The sequence below is a fragment of the Rana temporaria genome, chromosome 2, assembly GCF_905171775.1.
Source record: "Rana temporaria chromosome 2, aRanTem1.1, whole genome shotgun sequence".
In the NCBI taxonomy this organism is placed as follows: Eukaryota; Metazoa; Chordata; class Amphibia; order Anura; family Ranidae; genus Rana; species Rana temporaria.
Window position 1 is genome coordinate 227,293,989 of NC_053490.1, and position 25,697 is coordinate 227,319,685.

The 25,697-nt window shown below is 40.3% G+C and overlaps 1 protein-coding gene across 1 annotated transcript in view; it reads right to left on the reverse strand.

Moving 5' to 3' along the window:
* The window catches only part of CFAP47 (cilia and flagella associated protein 47), a 610,902-nt gene that overhangs the window by 552,381 nt on the left and 32,824 nt on the right, over positions 1 to 25,697 (reverse strand). Inside the window, exons 4-7 of the mRNA XM_040336504.1 lie at positions 14,783 to 14,921; positions 13,595 to 13,820; positions 5,119 to 5,279; positions 2,432 to 2,562 (exon numbers count right to left, since the gene is read on the reverse strand). Of these exons, the coding sequence (XP_040192438.1) occupies positions 2,432 to 2,562; positions 5,119 to 5,279; positions 13,595 to 13,820; positions 14,783 to 14,921 (657 nt within the window). The remainder of the gene's footprint in view (positions 1 to 2,431; positions 2,563 to 5,118; positions 5,280 to 13,594; positions 13,821 to 14,782; positions 14,922 to 25,697) is intronic.

Here is a 25,697-nt window from a genome sequence, read left to right on the forward strand (position 1 = left end):
ATCAATGCAGTCTCGGTCTGTTCCCATCAATGCCGCCTTGGTCCATGCCCATCAATGCAGACTTGGTCTGTGCCCATCAATGCAGACTCACCAGTGCCTGTATCTCCCGCTGTGTCACAGAGCCTCCTAGACCTCCTGTACCGTCTATCACAGGAGGAGCCGCCGGTCTAGGAGGCGGGACTTTGTTACAGAGCAGCGGAAGAATTCAGATGCAAGCTCCATGACATGTGTGATGTACAGAAGAGGAGAGGACTCGGCACTTGGATCGGCCCTGGTTGCCACTGTAGCCACAGGGCAGGTGACCTACCACAAGGACCACTTACAGACACCTTGCTGATCCCTGATTCCAGGGGGGGGGGGGCACTTGCCCGACTTTGCGGACCCCCATGCTTGCTGGTCTGGTTAGCAAGGAAGTGTGTCCAGGAACACTTGTAAGTACGAACCAGTGTGAGTCTAAAGTGTAAAAAAATGTTATCATATGTGTAATAATAATTAAATGACTAAACAAATAAAATTTAAATCAGACAGCTGCACTCACATATACCTGAATACTGGAAACATAAACCTAGAAATGGTATTGAGTTATCTCTTTAAGAACCAAGTGAAAAAACTAAATAGAGCAATTAACTAACACAGCAAGCTTAATAAGTGTGATAAGTGAACCATATGTGAACCAGATGTGTAACTACAAAGTAAATTAAATGAATGTCCAAAAGTGATTATCCGCGCATAATATTATTCATCCCAACAGTGCTCCACCGCAGTGCCATGACTATGCTTACCAGATGGTTAGACCCTTAATATAGGAGGTTGAGGGAGGTTGAAGCTCCCCTAACTGCGGCAGCTCCTAAACTCTTTCCTTAAAGCCTATGAATACATAAACACATAGGGCCAAATCCACAAAAGGGATACGACGGCGTAACTATTGTTACGCCGTCGTATCCCTGTTCCTAACTATGGAACTGATCCACAGAATCAGTTTTCCATAGTTAGGCAGAAGATCCAGCATGTGTAAGGGACTTACACTGCCGGATCTTAGGATGCAGTACCGCATCCGCCGCTGGGGGCATTTTGTGTCGAAATGCCGCCTCGGGTATGCAAATTAGCACTTACGGAGATCCACAAAGCTTTTCAGCTTCGTTTTTTCTCCGTAAGTTTTAGTTTGCATACGCAAAATTAGGGCTGCTTTTACAAGGTGTAAAGTTAGTACACCATGTAAAAGCAGACCTTTCTGTCCAGCGACGCAACTTTTTTTAAATTTTGATTTATTTTTTTCCCGTCGTATCTTTTTTTTTTCCCGACGCAACTTTATTGACCCGTCGCAATCCACAAAGCTCGGCGTAACGTAATTTCGCGCTATGCACGTCGGGAAAATGACGTCACGAGCATGCGCAGTACGGCCGGCGCGGGAGCGCGCCTAATTTAAATGGGAATCGCCCCCATTTGAATAGGAATGCCTTGCGCCGGCGGAATTTGAGTTACACAGCCCAAAATTTCTAGGTAAGTGCTTTGTGGACCGGGCACTTAGGTAGAAATTTTAAGGCAGTGTAACTTAAATGGAAAAAAATAAGTTACGCCGGATCTTTGTGGATTTGGCCCATAGGCTTTTATGGAGTTGAGTTTAGGAGCTTTGGCAAAAAAAATGCCAAAAGCTCCTAAACTCAAGTTCCCGAGCTGCTAGTGTACGTGGAGCATTACTGTTATTTATAAAACAGTTAAGGTTCATTTATACATATTGAGTCTTAATGGACAAGATTTCATCAAAAATATCCATCACGTTTCAAGCCGTGAAATCTCCCTTCTGCTATTGCTACCATGCTAATGTGGCGTAAACTTATCTACGCCAACAATTTTTCAACGTGCTGGATTTTGCCAATACATATTGCTTCAAAACACAATAAAAGACTCGGAGCCTTTGATTTTCCTTTTTAACACTGAGCTTTGCAATTACATTGAACCCGGAGTAAAGAGGACAGACAGTGGGCAAGAAGGATCATTGTTTATGTTTGTAAAAGGGATCACTTCTGCATATAATAAAAATATTAACATTATAACAGACTCATATCTTTTGCAGTTGTGCAGTTTGTGACTATTATCATGTATTATTATGCCATTGACAAGCTGCGAAAGGAACAGGAATATTTTTTGGCATTCAACGGGTTAAAGACTTCATTAAGATGAAGGTAGAATAATAAACCAATTTGATATTTAAAATAAACAAAGGTGCATTGGTGGTTTAATTTTTTTTTTTTTAATACTAGAAGATTTTCTTGGTATTTTTTTTTTTTTTTTTGCTTGTCTGATATTACCAAAATGCAACTATTAATCACACGCTTCTTTCTTCTTGAGTATTGTGCCAACCTGTTGTGCTTTTCATAGTAGGGAACTAAAATGTATGCATTTTTCCTGAGTTTTAATGTATAATACCCACCTTTATTATTCATTTTTATGTCTGCATGTGACTGAAGGAATCCTTCTTTGCTTCCTACTATTTCAAACCTCATGAAGAGTGCATAGGCCTGCTGGGATGGAAGTTCATTTGAATCAATGTCTTCATTTTGCCTAAAAGATATATAAATCCTGTGAGATTTAGATTTAAACTGAGAGTTTTCCCAGAATCAGGTCCAAATAGCAAAATGCGTTTTTAGGCTTTTTGCCTCTTTTATATATGCCAACAAACCACACCAATGTATTTCAGCCTCCTAATTGTTTTATCACACAGCTCTGTTTATTCCTCTTTAGGACAGGGCTGCCCTAGTCTCAGGCCTCGTACACACGACCGTTTTCCTCTAAAGAATCCATCAAGAAACTTGGTGGGAGAGCCTTTTTGCCGAGGAAACCGGTCGTGTGCACGTTTTTGATCGAGGAAACTGTCGAGGAACTCGACGAGGAAAAAAGAGAACAAGTTCTCTTTTTCCTCGACGGGAGTCTCAATTTCCTCGTCGTGTTGGTTTTCGACGAGAAACGCGAACGTGTGTATGCTAAGAAACCCGCACATGCTCAGAATAAAGTATGAGACGGGAGCGCACCATCGGTAAAAGTAGCGTTTGTAATGGAGATAACACATTTTTCACGCTGTAACAGACTGAAAAGTGCAAATCGTCTCTTACCAAACTTTTACTTAACACGCAGTAACATGAGATTAATAAAAGCAGCCCCAAGGGTTGTGCCAGTGGAATCAAACTTCCCCTGCCATTGTATGTGTTGTACGTCACCGCGTTTGAGAACGACGAGATTTTGTCTTGACCGTGTGTACGCAAAGCAAGCTTGTTGAGTTCCTCGACAAGCCAAACAAGGAACTCATCGAGGAAAATGATGTGTCTTTTCCCACAAGTTCCTTGGTCGTGTGTACAAGGCCTCAGAATCTCTATTTACCTGGATCTGTCAGTCACCAGACTGGACCTCTTGTCTGCTCATGTACAGTCTGCTACTTTCTTAGTTCAGACACACTGTTTTAACATGGACTATCTCTGTCCTTTCACAATCTCCAAATAACAAACGTCTGGCTTGGCAGTCTGACTATATAGACCAGACAGACGTGAGCACACACTACGAAAGTATTAAGAAAAATCACCCACTTGACTCGGACTAGTTTTACACCTACTTACAAACCCTTTTGCTGCTGAAAAAGCCCTTATCTGCATCTTTACACAGCAGCTGGGGGAGGAGCAAAGGGGGACACTATAGAGCAGTATTTCTTAACCAGGGTTCCATGGAACCCTAAGGTTCCTGCAGAGGTTTCTAGGGGGTTCCTTGAGCAGTGAGAAAGTTCTGCCTTTCAAATAAGTAACCACTGACAACAAGGATCCTTTTAGCCTTCTGTAAGAGGGATATTCTTCCTAATGACCACACATGTAAGGAGCATTGTTCCCAGTGACCATCACACTAATGTATCAGGAGGTATAGCTATAGTAATTACTAGCAGGGGTTCCCTAAGTCTGGAAAGGTATTTCAAGGGTTGCTCTATATTAAAAAGGTTGAAGGAGACTTGTTTATAGTGACAGCTCTGATTCTGCTAGGGCTGCAATTGGAATAAAGAGGGATTTTTAGGCATTTGGTCAAGATCAAGAAAAGCCATTTTGCTTTTGTAATGAGAATCTAAAAGCATAGCCATACAGCAGTCATCTTTAAAAAAATTAACAAACAAGGTTGGTCTTTAGTAAAAAAAATATGGCATGATACAATCCACATAATGAAATTAATGACAAAGCAGTTCTTATTTTGAGACAGTAATGGTCGGAGAACATACACAATATGCAATTGTACATTCGAGTGTCAGAGAACTATGACTTAAGACAGGGAAATTGAGTTACATATATCCTTCTGGGGAAAAAAAGGTGTGTGTGTGTGAGGTCCTATGTATTACATAACTTAAAGGAGTTGTAAAGGAAAATATTTTTTTTGCTCAAATGACTGTTTACAGGGTATAGAGACATAATAGTTAACTGATTCCTTTTAAAAACAATTAAAAATAGATAAAAATCAATCATATAATGTACCTGTAGTTTCAGTTTAGTTTTTGCATGTTATCCTGCCTCTGTGCTGTATAGAGCCATAGAGAAGTGATGGTTTGGAAAACAAGACTAGAAGCTCCCAGTACTGTGGTCATCAGGAAACAGACAACCAGGAAGTGTCCAGAACAGAGCAGAATTACAGCAACATCGGAGCAAAAACAAACAATGAGGACATGAAACCAGGACTGCAGTAAGGTAAAGGAAGCTATTTAGCTAAAAAAAAATTCCTTTAGTGACCCTTTAACATATCATGAACAAAAGCAGGCAGCTAAAGAACCAATCGGAGGATCATGTTTGATCGGTCCATGGTTGCCAAACCCGGACATATTTTCAGTCATCTCTAAATTTGATGGAGAGTAGTGTACCTGCCTCTATGCAAGCACATATCCACTTTAGAGTCTGATTTGAAAGGTGTGGCATTATCTATTCCCAAGTGCAATTTTTTTTCCTAAAGAAATAGTCTTTCCCATAAAGTGATCTCATTACAAAAACAAAACAAAAAAAGAATCACATTATTACTAAGCAATGTTAAAAAATGTGGTAAAACAAGCTCTTAACACAGTATAGCTTGTAAGAAAAGGTAAAAAATAAGCATTGTACTTACTCAGGATTAAAACAAAGGGTGACTGTGGTTTTCTGGAAAGGTAAGAGGACCCCTTGATTGGGGAAGCATGAAAGTACAGCTGAAACATCGGTTTCACTTGTCCTTTTTCTATAATTGATATCTTGTAAAGCAGCTTCTGTACTCTTCCCAATATCAGTGCCCTGAAAAATAATAGAAAAACATCCAGATTTATACATAAAAATAAAAAATGTATTACTAGATTAAAACATATGATAGAACCTGATGCCTGCCTAGCTCCCACCCTTAGTTCCACCTTTTCATCAGGGCTGCTGTAAAACAATACAAATAAAATAACTTTGCTGGTTACTTGAAAGTGGGATATATTGTTATTATGTTCATTTTGTCTTAGCTATACCTGCAAAAATTTACCTTTTGTTTTAAATTTCTTTGGAAGCAGCATGGGGCGTCTGGAGCAACATTACAGGGCATTTTGAGTGGTGCTGTTTGAGTTTTGCCTCCACACAGAGATGCATGGCAAGTCAAAGCTTCCTAAAAAAAGGTGAATTTTTGGGGGGACATTGTGCAGATCTGTTAAAATCTGTGTCCTTTTAAGGAGATTTCATGTTCACTTCCGGTCCAAGAGATAAAACAGGACGTAGAAGGATATCTCTCCAAAGTGAAGAAAATTTCTCAAATTCTCTTTTATAGACTAGTCACCCACTGTCCCATTGTATTTTCCTTCCTTAATCCAGTCCCTACTCTATCCAAAATGAAAAAAGTATAATTTTTTTATACTTTTTATACTCTCCATAAAATTATTTTCTCTGACTTCACTGAGAGAAACAAGCTTTAATTGTAGATCAAACATAACCATTGGATATAGTGGCATCTAGAAGAGTGGGACACTAGGTAAAACAAAAAGTTACCAAATGTATAGCATCATCTAGTAAACAAACTTCACCATTGTCAGGGATAACCAGTCAGTAGCAAGCTGTACATAAAAAGAATAAAAAGTTAATGGGTCAAATATAACTAGCAAGAGGGATGGAGGCTGTATCTCTCAGGGAACTTGGTTAGTACAAAAATTGACTTGTTTCTTTTGTCTCTTTGAGAGACACAGCCTTTTGCTGTAGATCAAACAGAACAATTGGAACATCCGCAAGCAGTTCCAAGTAGCTCTCAGTAAGAGAGGTGGGCAAAAACACCAACAGCATCCACCAATTCAACTACATCTGCCCTGTAAAATTTGGCAAAAGTATAAACTGAAGACTAGGTTGAGGCCTTTCAGACTTTTAGAACCAAGACCTAATGATGGAAGGTCCGAGACACTAACTTCCCTAGTAGAATGAACTGTTGCAAGAAAATGTGGTTATTTATGACACATGGCATAGGCTTTAGAGATAATTTGTTGAATCTACCAAGAGATGGTAGCTGAAAATGCTGGAAGTCCCTTGACCTTGGCCATTAACAGAAACAAACAGTGCATCTTATGAAGGGTAGAAGTGGACTGTAGGTAGACTCTAGAAGAAAGCAGCACAATATCTTCATTGGGGTAAAATGTGGAGACTTTGTTTAGTAGAGAGGAAAGCTAAGGTCTCAGAACCACTTTGCTTCATGCAGAATCCAAAAAGGGTGGTTTACAGGACCCTTTTGGGACAAAGTCCATCTTTTAGGACAATGTCAGCAACAGGATTTATCAAATGTACTCAACTGAAGGATGCTGTAGAATGGGGAGAATCAAATTAAGATCCTATGAAGCCAAAAGAAAATCTAACCTAGTAGAATCACGAGTTTGCCCCGGTATGACAGAGTAGATTAGGGAACAACTAGCTAAACAGCTTGATTCAAAAAATGAAAGCATTCTACTGTAAAAGTAGAAATGCAGCCCTGAAGACTTGCACAACCAGAAGTATGAGCCTTTAACATGGTAGGAATTATAGACTCTGACAAGTCTTTCAGTACCTGGTCTTCAAAAGCAATGCTGTTAAAGCCAGCAGCCTAGAAGCAGGCTTGAAGACTGAACCTTTAAGTTAGAAGGTCTGGTCAATCTTGCAGATGCCAGTCATCATCTGCCAAATGATTAATCAGATTTTGTCTGAGATGGAACTCCTGTTAGAGCCGGTTCACACTGGGGCGACTTGCGATCCGACTTCATGTCGCCTTATGTCGTCCCAAGTCGCGCTGTAGAGAAAAACAATGGAAGTGAATGGGAGTGGTGTTAATACACACGACTCAAGGCGATACGACTTCAGAAAAGGTTCCTGTACTACTTCAATCCGACTTGTAGGCGATTTGTACCCATTGATTTCAATGGAAGTCGCCTCAGAAGTCTGATCACTGTCTTAACTGAAGCGACTTTCCAGGAAGATAACATACATTTCTCAGGCAAACCTCTCCTGCCCCCTCCCTCCCCCTCAATCTCCCAGAGCTGATTGTTGTTTTATTGGCCACTGGAAAGTCTCCTGTCCTGGAGACGACTTCAAGTTGTGTTGTAAATCGCCCCAGATCGCCCTACGGTTCATGTTCAAGTCGTGTCAGAGTCGCCTCTGAAAGTCGCGCTGGAAGTTGTGTCGCCCTAGTGTGAACCGACTCTTAAGAGAATTTCTTGCTAAAGTATGAAAGCGTGCAAAGGGGACTGTTGCATGCCATTTTTGCAAGTGTGCGCTATAATCTGTTTTGTACTGTCTTTGGTCTTATAGCAGCACCATCTTAGATGTATAGCATTTTTAGGGTGTGCCTCCCAAGTATGTTTTTGTATGTTGTATAGACCCTGACCAGGTCTCTTGGGCTGGAGCACCCCTCCCCCTCTTCATTATCTCTTATTAGGGGCCACCAGTGCATAGGAGGAATCCCTTCAGTTCTCCTTTATAAAGGAGTTTATCTCCCATGGTTGAGACATAGGTTCTTTCATTCTATTAACAGGTTATGACCCACTAATTATGTGTACTGTGTCGCAGTAAGTAGGCTTAGCACTATATGACCATATAGTGTGACCAAATTCCCGTATTTTTGAATATGTTCAGGTGTTTTTAACTAGCCTTGCAGGATAAATGTCATTTTTGCATGTGTGCGCTATAATCTGTTTTGTACTGTCTTTGGTCTTATAGCAGCACCAGCTTAGATGTACAGCATTTTTAGGGTGTGCCCCCCAAGTATGTTTTGTATGTTGGCCCAACACTGATGAATGAACGATGACTTGTGACTTGTTGCGATGAAGCCTCTGGACACTCACAATCCAATAAAATTCCTTTATGGTGCCTAGGGGTATTTGAAGGTTGATCTCCAAACTCTGGTATGAATTTGCCGTCATAAGATGATCATCTACATACCTCACAATAGGGATCCCTTTCAGGTGATGGAGGGTAAGAACCAGAGCTAAGACCTTTGTCAAGTTTCAAATGAAAGTCCACAAACTGGTCACACTTTTTTCCCCACAGCAAACTTCAGGAAGCATTGGTAGCTCTGACAAATCCAGGCAGTTAAAACACTTCTTCATGAAATTCCTGACTTTTACACAGGTGTTCAGTGCCTTTTTAGGCAAAGGATAGGTTGACCTCCATCCTTCATGGTAACAATAAAGAGACTCATATAGAAGGTTCAGTCTTTAAGCCTGCTTCTAGGCTGCTGGCTTTAACAGCATTGCTTTTGAAGACCAGGTACTGAGAGACTCAGAATTGTCAGAGTCTATAATTCCTACCATGTTAAAGGCTCATACTTCTGGTTGTGCAAGTCTTCAGGGCTGCATTTCTACTTTTACAGTAGAATGCTTTCATTTTTTGAATCAAGCTGTTTAGCTAGTTGTTCCTTAATCTACTCTGTCATACCGGGGCAAACTCGTGATTCTACTAGGTTAGATTTTCTTTTGGCTTCATAGGATCTTAATTTGCTTCTCCCCATTCTACAGCATCATTCAGTTGAGTACATTTGATAAATCCTGTTGCTGACATTGTCCTAAAAGATGGACTTTGTCCCAAAAGGGTCCTGTAAACCACCCTTTTTTTTTATTTACTCCAGTAAAACTGTCTCTGTAATACTGAGTTATCACCAGCAGTCCCAGCCAAGCCTATTTCAGCTCTCTGCAGCTAAGTCCATGGTCTGAAATCCTGCCAAGGTACCTGTAATATCTTTCACTAACATCTTCACATAGCTTTGTTAATGTTTGGGAGTTTAAGGCAAAACCTTTAATAAATGCAAACTTTTTTTTGCAGATCACCTTCCTCTTTCTTTTGACTGGGGCATAAAGTTCACAGCTGTCAGGTAATGAATATGGCATTATTCAACTGTATATTGAAAAGGTTGTATTTTGATAGCATAGTAATCTTTATTCATAGAAGTATGTGACAAACGTCTTTGTGAATTTAGGATTTACAAATGGAACCTAAATCGTGTGCACAGTAATGCCGCGTACACACCATCACTTTATGTGATGAAAAAAAATGACGTTTTTAAAAACGTCACTTTAAATGACCGTGTGTGGGGGGAAAACGTAGTTTTATGTCTTTTAAAAAACGACAAAAAAAAAATTTAAGCATGCTTCAATTTTATGTGTCGTTTTTCAAAATGTCATTTCTTACTTCACAGAAATTGACCGTGTGTAGCAAAAAACGTCGTTTAAAAACAACGTTTTTTCACCCGTGCATGCCCAGAAGCTACTTTTTCCATTGAAGCAAGCTTCAATGGAAAAACGTGGTGAACGTAACCTCGCTTTGCTAGAACATTGTGAGAAAAACGATGGTGTGTAGGCAACTTCGTCTTTGAAAATGTAAGTTTCAAAAACGTAATTTTTTACTTGACAGAAAATGTCGTTTTTTTTCATCACATAAAGTGATGGTGTGTACGGGGCATAAGGCCTCCTTCACATGAGTAATTATCTGCATAAAGTGGTTTCCAGTGGCAGTAATTAGCAGATTCTTGCAGCTGAAATCACAGAGCGACCAGGGTTGGACATCCATCCCTAACCATAGGGAACTTCTGGATGTGCATGCACATGCAAACAGCAATGGTTCCTCTCAGCCTGTCATTTTGTTGTACCACAGCTACATGTGTGCTCCCAGCTGCAAGAATCTTCTAATTCTTGATGCTGCATTTTACTGTAAGCAGATAATGTGAAGAGGTCCTTACTGTGCACAAGATTTAAGTTATGTTTGTAAATCCTAAATTCACAAAGAAATGAAGAACCCTTACATATACACATTGGAGTGACTAGCCTCAGATGACACACAAAACTGAAACAAATTCTCCAGCATAAGTTGTACCTTCTACAGCTTCTTCATTTTACACAGCATTCCTTAGCGCCTGAAAGCAGGTGGCAGGGATCTGATGTCACACACTGCACAGAGCAAGGAGCTGAGTGTAATCTGAGACTTGAGTGGAGAAAAGGACACACACCCTTTTTACAGTCTCATAAAAAAAACATACACATACTATGCACATAAAGTTATGGTTTGATATGTCACGTGTGCGATAAATGGAGTTTACACACTTGGAATTCCCTGATTATTGTACATTCTTTGTATTTTTCTGGTACACAAAACTATTGGTAGAGCACGTATGACTCACAACTCCTTTTGTTTCCTGTCTGTATGTTGTACTAATTTATCTGTTTTTGATTTCAAATGAAAAATGTATAGGGGGAAAAAAAACCATACACAGTTGAGGTTGTCAATCACCTGCTGTGTGCTGGGGGGGGGGGGGGGGGGGGGGGGTCTTCTGGGATTGCTTGGTCAGGAATCACACTAGGTGCTTTGGATGAAGGAAAGTAGAAATTATAGAAGGATATGATTTGTTCATTTTTAAATTTCAGAAGTTTACAACTACTTTAATGTTTTCAGAAAAGAGGCTGTTGGCTGCAGAGATTTTCCAACATGTTTGTGAAAGTCATAATAATAATAATAATAATAATAATAATAATAATAATAATAATAATAAAACACTCTTTAGTGCACCACATATGACTTGGCCTGTTTGACTCTCTTTAGTTCTTTGATTTGGAGGAGCAAAGAACCGAATTATGTGAACAGAAGCTGCAACCCTACTTAGAATAGGACCTATATAAAAAGCTTGTTGGGTCTCACTGTATTGGATTGTAATAACCCCAGCTTGTTGGGTCTCACTGTATTGGATTGTAATAACCTCAAACTTTTTTGTTATTTGAACAGACTGGGGAAGGCATTGAACCCCTGACAATTTCTTATGGTCGCCTGTATCCCATGTGCCAGTACAGAGCATAACGGGTCTCACTGTATTGGATTGTAATAACCTCAGCTTGTTGGGTCTCACTGTATTGGATTGTAATAACCTCATATTGTTGGGTCTCACTGTATTGGATTGTAATAACCTCAGCTTGTTGGGTCTCACTGTATTGGATTGTAATAACCTCAGCTTGTTGGGTCTCACTGTATTGGATTGTAACAACCTCAGCTTGTTGGGTCTCACTGTATTGGATTGTAATAACCTCAGCTTGTTGGGTCTCACTGTATTGGATTGTAATAACCTCAGCTTGTTGGGTCTCACTGTATTGGATTGTAATAACCTCAGCTTGTTGGGTCTCACTGTATTGGATTGTAAAAACCTCAGCTTGTTGGGTCTCACTGTTTTGGATTGTAAAAACCTCAGCTTGTTGGGTCTCACTGTATTGGATTGTAATAACCTCATATTGTTGGGTCTCACTGTATTGGATTGTAATAACCTCAGCTTGTTGGGTCTCACTGTATTGGATTGTAATAACCTCAGCTTGTTGGGTCTCACTGTATTGGATTGTAACAACCTCAGCTTGTTGGGTCTCACTGTATTGGATTGTAATAACCTCAGCTTGTTGGGTCTCACTGTATTGGATTGTAATAACCTCAGCTTGTTGGGTCTCACTGTATTGGATTGTAATAACCTCAGCTTGTTGGGTCTCACTGTATTGGATTGTAATAACCTCAGCTTGTTGGGTCTCACTGTATTGGATTGTAATAACCTCAGCTTGTTGGGTCTCACTGTATTGGATTGTAATAACCTCAGCTTGTTGGGTCTCACTGTATTGGATTGTAATAACCTCAGCTTGTTGGGTCTCACTGTATTGGATTGTAATAACCTCATATTGTTGGGTCTCACTGTATTGGATTGTAATAACCTCAGCTTGTTGGGTCTCACTGTATTGGATTGTAATAACCTCATATTGTTGGGTCTCACTGTATTGGATTGTAATAACCTCAGCTTGTTGGGTCTCACTGTATTGGATTGTAATAACCTCAGCTTGTTGGGTCTCACTGTATTGGATTGTAACAACCTCAGCTTGTTGGGTCTCACTGTATTGGATTGTAATAACCTCAGCTTGTTGGGTCTCACTGTATTGGATTGTAATAACCTCAGCTTGTTGGGTCTCACTGTATTGGATTGTAATAACCTCAGCTTGTTGGGTCTCACTGTATTGGATTGTAAAAACCTCAGCTTGTTGGGTCTCACTGTATTGGATTGTAATAACCTCAGCTTGTTGGGTCTCACTGTATTGGATTGTAATAACCTCAGCTTGTTGGGTCTCACTGTTTTGGATTGTAAAAACCTCAGCTTGTTGGGTCTCACTGTATTGGATTGTAATAACCTCAAACTTTTTTGTTATTTGAACAGACTGGGGAAGGCATTGAACCCCTGACAATTTCTTATGGTCGCCTGTATCCCATGTGCCAGTACAGAGCATAACGGGCATTCTCTAAAATGGGAACACCAGACTGCACTAAAACACATTTGGGCTGATTTACCAAACGCAAATAGACTGTTCACTTTGCAAGGAATAAAGTTCTCTTAGCTTAGTGAATGCTGTGAATTGTGTGTTGGTATTTCCTTTGCAAGGTAAACCCAACCAAGTGCTAGGAAGAAACTGTATTTTTGCTTGCATATGATTGGATGATGGAAGTCAACAGAGCTTTATCTTATTCACAAAACTAAGGGAGAATTCCACTAAAAAAATCAACAAACCCATTTGCATTTAGTTAATCAACCCCATTGTTTATAGTAAAATAAGGAATGATTAGAACTCTCAGGTTATTATTATGGTCTGTGACTTCCTGCCCTGATGGCAACAGCTTCTAGTCCTGCTGTAACAGGCTGTCAGAGGGACAAGAAGTAAAGTGAAATGTCTTGGGTTGGATGAAATTTGTTTTTTAAGCACAACTGCAATCTTTACCATTTGCACTTCAATGGTTGATTTGATTTGTTGCCCGCAACTGCTCTTCTAAAAAAATTGTTTAAAGTTACTATACACTTTTTTGCATTTCTCTGCCAAACGTGTGAGGCAAGGCAGCAAAATATACTTTTTGTTGTGCTATGGATTGTCAGACATAGATTAATGACCCTGTTGTGTGTTGAGACTTCAGACAGATGAGTTATGATACAAGGCTGCTGTAGTGAGGGGGGGGGGGGGACTTTTACTGTAACTTCACAGAATGCTCACAAAAAGTCCTGGGAGATGCTTTATATTGAAAGTTCACTTTATGGATAGAACTTAACCAGTAGAAAAAAAGGTTAAACATACCATTTCAACTCCAACTGCATTATCATCCAGGACAGACACCCAGCTTATTTCCCCGGGACTATTGTTGTATATCACTGTTTTCTGGATCTTTGATGTTCCGAAATAGACAGCTCCAAAGTGAACACACTTTAAAGATTTGCCAGACAGGTCTAGTAACTCAAGAGATTGTCTGACAATATTCCCTTTAATTAGCAAAGACGTTTCTTCACGACCTTGAAGTTTAACCCTAGGATAAAACACACGTGCCTAGTAAGCTGGTTTATGAATACAACAATAAATATGTATCTTCATATCATTTTAGGTAATGTATCAAGCAGTAACATCAACCTAACCAGTATCATCTGATGAATATAATTGGACAAAGCAATGTTTTTTTCCGTAGGGAAACTAATCTAAATTGCAGATATGAGACCACAGAACACACGCTGTTCTACGCTGCTGATGCTTGTACATTCATACATTGTAATTATATAGAACCTGTCATTACAATACTTAACTGAGTGACTAGTGGAAGTCTTCTTTATTGGCCATATATATATATATATATATATATATATATATATATATATATATATATATATATATATAGGTATATATAGATATATCTATATATATCTATATAGATATATGTACAGTATATATATATATATATATATATATATATATAGATAGATATATCTATATAGATATCTAAATAGCTATAGCCAGCAGTGCTGATCAGTGTATTCTGAATATCAGTATTGTACGTGTATAGGTTTTAAAGTCGTTGTAAACCCTTACAACACACTTTATGCTACAGGTAAGCCTATATTAAGGCTAACCTGTAGCTACCCTGGATATCTCCTAAACCTGCATGGTTTAGGAGATATCCCCTGTGTCTTCATGTACCGATGTCATCGCCACATGCGCACTGAAGCAATGCGCGGGAGTGTCGTCATCGCAGCACTGGCCAATCACAGCGCCGGAGCCGCGATATCCAGAAGTAATCCCCAGGAGTGATGCCGCCGGCCAGTGCTTTGTACGGGCACGGCAGCAAGGGCTTTGATCTCAAGTGATTATTACATAATGAGCTAGTATGCTATGCATACTAGCTCATTGTGCCTTTGTCTTGCAGGTGTGAGTTTTTTACAACCACTTTAAACAGAACTCTAAAATGTATGAATTAAATGTAAATATTCGTTCACTTACTTAGCTTTTTCTTCAATGACAACAGGAACATCTGCACAAAGTTCCAGCTTTATTAAATGCGTTGTTTTTGGCTCCACAGTACCACTGGTTGGGGTTATAATAATAGGAATGGTTCCATTGTACTTTATTTTGAAAGTACCTGTTAGGATATAATAACACCAATTTTTATATCAATATACAATATTTATAGGATAACAGATGCAGTGTAGCAAGTACCATTCACCACATTAATGTACTGTAATGTTAAAACAATGCAACAATCATGATGAACAAATGACCAAGAGTGAAAGTTACAAACATTTTGGAAAAGTAATCTCATAAGGACTAACTTCCATACAACATAAAAGTATTCATAGCAGAGACCCTGCTACACGGACATTCACTGAAAGTCAAAAGCCACCAATAAAATGGTTGAGGTGATTTGAGCACAAAGAAATATACTGCATCTACCATGTGGTTACCTACAGTATTATCCCTACTAGACAGAGATAAATTGTTTTCACGTAGTCAGAGATCCTTGCATCTCATATACACTTACAAGCCCAGATGTATGATGTATGCCTATCCAGTACTCCATCCCATTCGTGACCACCCCCCTTCCATGCTCTTACACTATCTTTAGATTCCAGATACTGTCCCGAATACTCATTAAAATGTATATCATGGCAAAAATCCAATCTCAAATATATGCCGTAAGTTTTTCCCAAAGCCACCAGAATCCTCTATGTGCATATTTCCACATTTTCCCAATCCCTTAAAAATCATGGTAATCATACTCATCAATCTAATAGTTTACCATAGGAAAAAATAACTACTCATGGTCTTCTTGCTTATTTACTTCCATTAGCCCCAGCTTGTGACTTAAAAAAGTGGTATCAGACTAATGATGTCATTGTGGTATAGAAATTAATGAATGATAGAAAGTCTTCTACATTAGTGACTCAGTAGAGTGGGGGCCATTACTCCTCACCCAGCACAAGATTTAATTCACCCAGCATATTAGTGAACTGGTAAAAAGTAAAATAGTCCGGAGAGTTCAATTTTGAGTTGGCCCACCCTTTGTAGCTATAACAGCTTCAACTGTTCTGGGAAGGCTGTCCAGAAGGTTTAGGAGTGTGTTTGACCAGTCTTCCAAAATCTCTTCCAGTTTCTCCACCCCAAACTTGCTCATCCATGTCTTTTTGGACCTTGCATTGTGCACTGGTCCAAAATCATTTGGTGGAGGGGGGATTATGGTGTGGTGTTGTTTTTCAGGGGTTGGGCTTGGCCTCTTAAGGCGTCGGCAAACCAAGACATTTTGGACAATTTCATGCTCCCAACTTTGTGGGAACAGTTTGGGGATGGCCCCTTCCTGTTCAAACATGACTGCGCACCAGTGCACAAAGCAAGGTCCATAAAGACATGGATGAGCAAGTTTGGGGTGAAGGAACTTGACTGGCCTGCACAAAGTCCTGGCCTCAACCTGATAGAACACTTTTGGGATGAATTAGAGTGGAGACTGTGAGCCAAGCCTTCTCGTCCGCAATAATGTGCTTCTGGAAGAGTGGTCAAACTTTCCCATAGACACACTTCTAAACCTTGTGGACTGCCTTCCTAGAAGAGTTGAAGATGTTATATCTGCAAAGGGTGGGCCAATTTAATATTGAACCCTACCAACTAAAACTGGGATGCCATTAAAGTTCATGTGTGTGTGTAAAGGAAGGTGTCCCAATACTTTTCACAATATAGTGTATTTATATATTTATGTCTGAATTCTGTACTCCGCCTCCTGTAAATGCAGACAGTAATAATTTTTCAATAAAAAAATTATAATCAGAAGGTTTTTGTTTTTTATAATGGATACTTAAAAAAATGATGTATATATACACACACAAAATATTTACTTACAGTACGGAAGTTCCTACAGATGCAGTTAAGAGTATACAGCGTAGACCCCCAGTTTATGTACTAGAAATTCCCTGGTGTTTAAAACAATAAATTAAAAAATTCCAGATACTGTGCACCATAAGCGAGAATCATTAATCAATTTCATTAAATGTCCAAATGTAAAATGCACTATAAATAACCCTATGAACTGAGGGAAGATTGAAAGCTGAAATGCCATTGTGTTAAAGGTGTAACCGCTTTTGTAAGTAAGCTGACAGCATTATAATTTTGATGTCAATGAAGCAGTGATGCAAAAAATACACGGCTTCATGTTAAGAATTAACTCTGGAAAATGTACACTCCAATAGCATACTCCATATGGCATTGTTTATATGTAAAGCAGACAAAACATAACAACATTACTAACAATGTTCTCCAAAATAGGGAATTTAACAAAACAAATTAAAAGACAGAATGCTGCGACAACTATGTTTTATGCATTAGATATCAGAATTTTTTTTTTTAGTTTTTCGATTTTTATTTGTTTTGCTTTAATGAAGCAGTAGACACAAAACATGGTGGGTGCAAAGTGTTCCCAGGCAGATATAGAACAAGTATTTTATTAAATCATTGATTAAGAAATGCAAGAGTGCACAATATGTTGATAGTGTTGCAGTCAACATTCTTTCATAGAGATCGGACAGCTGTGGTTATCCAAAAATGTTGCAGGCTGCTTTTATGCTGAGAAAGTGCTGTGCCCTGTAGGACTGCCTCCTACTACATATCTAAGAATAAAGAATAAAACTACTATACAAACAACACAAGTGATGCGACAATTGCTCATAGAGACTTGGATCACACATTGTTTTTTGTAGCCCTCTTAGAATGAACATAACATTTATTTTCCTACATTCAATTTTAGTTCAGCTGGGTATACACAACCAGTTTCTGTTGAACTGACAGTGATACACATGTACTCAACGTCACCCAGAACCGGGCAAATTTTGGTACGTATGTACCAGGCTTAACCTTCCTGAAATGATTCTAACATATTACTTTCATCATTGACACTATAACAGGCACATTCAAACATGCACGTTCCCGTGCAGTCCCACCCATTCATTTCAATGGCTGTCAAACACACTAGAACAGGGCTCAAAATTTCAAGTCCTGAGCTACTAGCCAGGCCTCAAGGGTTACTCACCACCAGTTGCTCCACCCAGCCCGCCCGCCCTTAATTTCGCCCCTAAACACGCCCTCATAAATCTCATGAAATTACACTTAAATGTTTTATGCATAATTAAGTTCTAAAAATAAATCTCAACAACTGTATCTGTGCCCACCAATGCAGGCTGCCTATGCCCACCAATGCAGGTTGCCTATGCCCACCAATGCAGGCTCCCTGTGCCCAGCAATGCAGGCTGCCTGTGTCCACCAAATGCAGCCCCGCGTCCACCAAATGCAGCCCCGTGTCCACCAAATGCAGCCCCGCGTCCACCAAATGCAGCCCCGCGTCCACCAAATGCAGCCCCGCGTCTACCAAATGCAGCCCCGCGTCCACCAAATGCAGCCCCGTGTCCACTAAATGCAGCCCCGTGTCCACCAAATGCAGCCCCGCGTCCACCAAATGCAGCCCCGCGTCTACCAAATGCAGCCCGCGTCCACCAAATGCAGCACGCGTCCACCAAATCCACCAAATGCAGCCCGTGGGCAGATTTACAATGAGCGTGTTGTGGAGATGGAGAGAGAGCAGGAAACTTTCCAGCTAGAGACAGACATACAACGTGAGATGGATGAGAACTAGAACACTTTGGAACAGCTGTGTGTATTTAGTTTCCTCCCCCAAGCAGGGGGACCCATATTGTTGTATTGTTTGGTGTGCACTGACACCTCTAACCTGTGCACCTTTCTTATCCCTTGTTCTCAAATGCAGCCTGTGTCCACTATGCAGCCTACCTGGTTCCTGTGTGCAGGAGAGGGGAAGAGAGGAACAGGAGAGCCGCCCAGGTGATCAGAGCGCAGCGCGGGGAACACAGGATAACAGTTTTCATTTTACTTGCCGTGTTCCCGCCGCTCAACGTCCTATTCAGCCCCGCCCCCCTGGCCGGGGAACTTTGATTGACAAATCACCCGTCACCAGGATCGGACGGGTGATCTCTCTATCAAAGTTCCGGGACCAGGAGGCGGGGCTGGATCTGACAGCGAGCGACGGGGAACACAGCAATTAATATGAAAACTGTTATCTGTGTTCCCCACGCTCTAAACATCTGGGCGGCTCTCTCTCTTCCCCCCTCCGCGGTCACTGGGAGAAGGACTCCCATTACACACAGGCTGCCGGCGGTGCTCGCCCCCCCGGCTCACAGGCAGCCCTTCCTCGCCAGACCTCAAAATCCACTCGCAAAATGCGAGCAGGCGAGTGGATTTTTTAAGGGCTGCACTAGAACATGTAAAAAGTAGTAAAAATAAAACAAGCACTTCTTTTTTTAGATTACGCTGCACCAAACTGGTCTGGTGGATGCAAAAGTGCTGCATTTGAAAGATGTGTTTGAGATGCCATTAACAATTAATGGCACCCATGCGTGTCTTGCAAAGGCATGCTTTGAAACTGCATGTACATTTGCTCTGTACATATAGGGGCAAAATCAAATGTTATTAAAGTGGATGTAAACCCAATTCATGAAATTTGAGCTGGGCACATATGGTATATCTGCAGTATTTTGTTATCTCTCTTCAAAGAGCTAAGTCCCATAGCTCTCTCCTGAATAGTTCCTCTGTTATCAGCCTGATAACCCTGACAAATTCTCAGGCACATCAGATAAAAGCAGCCTGAAATTTCTGTCAGGGTTGCTAAAATAGATTAGCAGGGAGCTGGCCCTGTTACAAAACACCATTAAAATTTCCTAACACGATCTCCACTTTCTAAACAGTATATAAATGTGAAGACAGCAGATATACATGTAAAACTTATGTGGGGAGATTTGCTTCATCTCAGTGTATCATCTGAGGCTGTTCACTTTACTGGGTGTATGGAGGGTTTACATCCACTTTAAGACATTTTTTTTTTCCGAGGTCAAATGTTAGTCATTTGTAAAGAATAGTGAACATGAAAAATATTGCAGTATGGCCACTAAATGGACCTAATGATCATAGGAAATAAATATGCATTTACTATGATCCTCAGCTCCATCTAGAGGGCCATAATGTAATATTTTCTGGAACTGCTCTATATTTTTTATAAGAAAATATAGAAAATAGTATAACATTCCATTGTTGCCTTCAAAATGAATGTACATGCAGTTTATCAGAGTGAATAGCTCTGCAAATGTTCTTATACATACACCTTTTATTGTTTATGGTTTTCCATGACTCTAATGGCAGTCTTAGATGCAAACATTGTCTAACAATTTCAAGCACTTTCAGCCAGCATTTTATTTATTGCAGACATGATCAACTGGAACACGGTAACCTACCACTAACATTCTAATTAGTTCATGATTTATAGACAAGCTGTTGGATATGAGTTGCTTTAATTAATTTAGTTGTTCTCTGGTAAAAACTTTGGGGTAGATTCAGGTACGGGCGCGCACTACTACGGAGGCGCAGCGTACCGGTTTTACGCTACGCCTCCGTAAATTACTTGAGCTACGCTTCATTCACAAAGCATTTGCTCTGTAATTTGCGGGGGCGTTTCGTAAAAGTGGCCGGCGTAAGCGCGCGTAATTTAAATGATCCCGTAGGGGGCGTAGATCATTTAAATTAGGCGCGTTCCCGCGCCGAACGTAGTGCGCATGCTCCGTCGGTAAACTTTCCCGACGTGCATTGCGGTAAATGACGTCGCAAGGACGTCATTTGCTTCGACGGGAACGTAAATGGCGTCCAGCGCCATTCACGATCCACTTACGCAAATGACACAAATTTCGAAAAACGCAACGCGGGAACAACGTCCATACTTAGCATTGGCTGCGCCTCCTAATAGCAGGAGCAGCCTTACGATGGAAGCGCCGTACGCAAACGACGGAAAACTCGAACGCCGGGCGCGCGTACGTTTGTGAATCGGCGTGAGTATGCAATTTGCATACTCTACGCTGACCACTACGGGAACGCCACCTAGCGGCCAGCGTCAGAATGCAGCCTAAGATACGACGGCATAAGAGCCTTATGCCAGTCATATCTTAGGCTACAGTCGGCGTATCGAGCTTTCTGAATACAGAAAGTCGATACGCCAGCGCTACTTAGCAATTACGCTGCGTATCTATGGATACGCAGGCGTAATTGCTACCTGAATCTACCCCTTTGTTTATAACTGTTATAACAGTCAGACGTGGATACGTTTTAAATGTCAGATCTATGTGTGCCTATTCCTCCTACTAAGTACAGTATGTTATAGGTGAGCACATTGTACTAATTAATAAAAAAGGTTCTTCCTATGAATTACCAGGACTTTTCCTTCTTATGCTTCTGTTTTAGTCATGATGATGCAATCTCCCAGACTCCCAGATCTTTTATAAAGAACCTTTACTGACATTAAAGCATGTAAACTGGCAGCAGGATATACATGCATTTTTTGTAGATGCTACAACCTAGAGGAGGAGCTTGTCAAGATTTGGTTAACACAACACAACAGATTTGCGGCAGGGATATATGTGATGGTGCATGCTGTGGAAGCACCTCTAGTAACCTGCATTCATTTTCTACTGACAATTTAAGTTCTTTAACACAAGTAGAGTTTAAAGTAGTATTAAATGCTATGGCCCGGATTCACGTAGCACTTACGCTGGCGTATCTCGAGATACGCCGCGTAAGTGTCAATGTGCGCCGTCGTATCTATGCGCCGTGCCCATAGAACTAGATACGCCTGAAATTAGGCTTCATCCGACCGACGTAAGTTTCCTACGCCGTCGTATCGTGGGCGCATATTTACGCTGGCCGCAAGGGGCGCTTCCATTGATTTACAAATCGAATATGCAAATGAGGGAGATACGCTGATTCACAAATGTACTTGCGCCCGGCGCATTCATATACGCGGTTTACGTAAGTCGTACGTCCGGTGTAAAGTTAAGCCTCATAAAGCAGGGGTAAGTCATGTTAAGGTATGGACCAGGGAACAGCCGTCGGATTTTACGTCGTTTAAGTAGTAGTACGTGAATAGGGCTGGGCGTAGGTTACGTCACGTCGTAGGCAGTGATTCAACGTAACCTTACTGGCGATTGGTCCAATGACTGCTCTATTGGCTGTTTAAGGTGGATACCCCGCTCTCTCCCAAATTCTTCTTATTGCCCCCCCCCCCCCCCCAAATTACCCAGTTTGGCTAAAAAAACTGGCCACACATATAGTAACAGTGGATTGATGTCTAGTGGCCCTTCAATGGAAACAACAAAACCCCCAACATTTTCTGATCTTTATGCCGAATCAAGGATGTGGAGGTCATGGAGTCCATGTTGGCTAGAGTGATGGACCGAGAAGACCGACAATCGGCACCATGGGATCTTGCCATTGATTGATGGGTCCACCCTGATTGCATCCCGCTCTGTATACCATATGCACCTGGAGCCCAGGAGAGATGAGCCCTCTCTGGAAAAGCAGGGCACTCAATTATACATGATGGAACATGCTAATGGAATGTCTGACAGAAAAACTCTCACTACTATATTTCCAGTATTGTATTCCTCTGCTCTATAGAGTTGTGACCTAACTTTGCCACCGGACATTATGTTTGACCTGATGTATGAAGACCATCTATACCCTCTCGAGAGATGTTTTTTACTACCACCCCTCTCTTTTTCTTCCCTCAACTGTGTCTTATACCTTTGTATTGAAAATGCAAACATTTTATAAAAATTGTCAATTATATAAAAAAAGAAGAAAACTGATGAAAATGGATGATCATTCGTTGTCATTCATTTTTCCATAGAAAAATGCATTGATGTTCATTTTTCATCTGTCAACGGATGGATGAAAAACAGACGAATGGTCCGTATGTGTGAAAGGGGACTTTTAGTGTATTTTTTACTGAAAATATTGGTTTTGATAAAAAAAAAGTACTGTCATTTTATTCTACATGGGTTTCTGCTTCCTCTTACTACAATGCTTGGGGGCTTTAACTAATTATCATGCCTAAAAAGTGCATTTTAACACGTGTGCAAAAAATTGCAGAAAATGGCTCTGGTGGAGAAAGGGTTTATTGCTATATAATGTAAATATTCCAATGAATATAAACCTATTTGAGGAAACTCATGACCTCTGGTTTCTAAAACCGTTTCACAGATCTGCAAACATTATCTGATGAACAATTACAACTATACAAATACAAATGACATTGACAAGAGTCTACAACTAAGAATGGATAATCAGTAATAAAAATGCACTGAAAAAAACTAATTATGGAGAGTCGACCATAAAGACAAGATAATCTGTAATAAAAATGCATTGAAAATAACAACTCCTCTAGTATTTTCAGTTTTCAACACACCATTTAAAAAAAAAATGTTTGTAGCAAAAACAATGCCTGCCTGAAAAATGATCTTGCTTCTGAGTGTTGTACTCACAATCACACAGTTCAATTCAATTATGAACCTTCCCATTAATCACGATGCTGTGACAGTAAAAGTGCACACCTGCTAAGAAATGAAAAAGAAAAATGATATTGTGTGGGCTTACTGGTCTTTATCCTGTCCGGAGTTCTCCTTTATTGTCCTAGCGTGAACTATGTCAATGTGCGCTATTTTCAGTATTGCAACCTACAGTGGGGATCGAAAGTTTGGGCACCCCAGGTAAAAATTTGTATTAATGTGCATAACTAAGCCGAAGAAAGAAGGAAAAATCTCCAAAAGGCATCAAATTACAGATTAGACATTCATATAATATGTCAAAAAAAGTTAGATTTTATTTCCATCATTTACACTTTTAAAATGACAGAAAACAAAAAAATGGCGTATGCAAAAGTTTGGGCACCCTGCAGAATTTATAGCATGCACTGCCCCCTTTGCAAAGCTGAGACCTGCCAGTGTCATGGATTGTTCTCAATCATCGTCTGGGAAGACCAGGTGATGTCAATCTCAAAGGTTTTAAATGCCCAGATTAATCTGACCTTGCCCCAACAATCAGCACCATGGGTTCTTCTAAGCAGTTGTCTAGAAAACTGAAACTGAAAATAGTTGACGCTTACAAAGCTGTAGAAGGCTATAAGAAGATAGCAAAGCGTTTTCAGATGTCAATATCCTCTGTTTCGAATGTAATTAAGAAATGGCAGTCATCAGGAACAGTGGAAGTTAAAGCAAGATCTGGAAGACCAAGAAAAATATCAGAGAGAACAGCTCGCAGGATTGTGAGAAAAGCAATTCAAAACCCACGTTTGACTGCACAATCCCTCCAGAAAGATCTGGCAGACACTGGAGTTGTGGTACACTATTCCACTATAAAGAGATACCTGTACAAATATGGTCTTCATGGAAGAGTCATCAGAAGAAAACCTCTTCTACGTCCTCACCAAAAAAAATCAGTGTTTGAACTTTGTAAATGAACATATAGACAAGCCTGATGCATTTTGGAAACAAGTTCTGTGGACCGATGAGGTTAAAATAGAACTTTTTGGCCGGAATGAGAATGAAAGGGCACAAAATTTAATGAAAAGAACCTCTGTCCAATTGTTAAGAATGGGGGTGGATCAATCATGCTTTGTGGTTGTATTGCAGCCAGTGGCACAGGGAATATTTCACGAGTAGAAGGAAAAATGGATTCAATAAAATTTCAGCAAATTTTGGATGGTAACTTGATGCCATCTGTGAAAAAGCTGAAGTTAAAGAGAGGATGGCTTCTACAAATGGATAATGATCCTAAACACACCTCAAAATCCACGGGGGATTACATCAAGAGGCGTAAACTGAAGGTTTTGCCATGGCCTTCACAATCTCCTTACCTCAACATAATTGGAAATCTATAGATAGACCTTAAAAGATCAGTGTGTGACAGACAGCCCAGAAATCTCAAAGAACTGGAAGACTTTTGTAAGGAAGAATGGGCAAAGATACCTCAAACAAGAATTGAAAGACTCTTGGTTGGCTACAAAAAGCATTTACAAGGTGTGATACTTGCCAAAGGGGGCAGTACAAGATATTAACTCTGCAGGGTGCCCAAACTTTTGCAGACGCCATTTTTTTGTTTTCTGTAATTTTGAAAGTGTAAATGATGGAAATAAAATCTAACTTTTTTTGACATATTATAAGAATGTCTAATCTGTAATTTGATGCCTTTTGGAGATTTTTCCATCTTTCCTTGGCTTCGTTATGCACATTAATACAAATTTTTACCTGGGGTGCCCAAACTTTCATTCCCCACTGTATATTGATATATGTTTCATATCATAGGCAGTGTTTTAATATGGATATTAAAAAAAATGGTTAAAAAGAACCTATTTCTTGATTTTAGGCATGTTTTTTGCTTGAAATTTAGCTTTGAAAAAGTCAGGAAACGGGAAAGAGTCTGGGGATTTGTTCACACATCCAAACAGGTACCAGCACGTACACCGGGTAAAATAAGTATTGACCACGTCACCATTTCTTTAGGTAAATATGTTTCTAAAGGTGCTATTGACATGAAATGTCATTGACAACCCATGCATACAAAGAAACCAAAACAAGTTCAGAAATTAAGTTATGTGTAATAAAATGGAATAACACAGGGAAAAAGTACTGTATTTTCCGGCGTATAAGACGACCCGGCGTATAAGACGACCCCCTAATTTTCCAGGAAAAATTTTGATTTTGGGATATACTCACTGTATAAGACTACCCCCTTCCTTCTAGTCTTTCTGGAAGCTGAGGGGGAGCCAGAACCGCTGACAGAAACAGGCTTTTTCAAATCTCACTGTGCCATTACATTCCTCACTGTGCCATTACATTACATGCCCAGACTGTGCCACTGTGCCATTACATGCCCCCACATTGCCACTGTGCCATTACATGCCCCCACATTGCCATTGTGCCATTACATGCCCCCACATTGCCACTGTGCCATTACATGCCCCCACATTTCCACTGTGCCATTACATGCC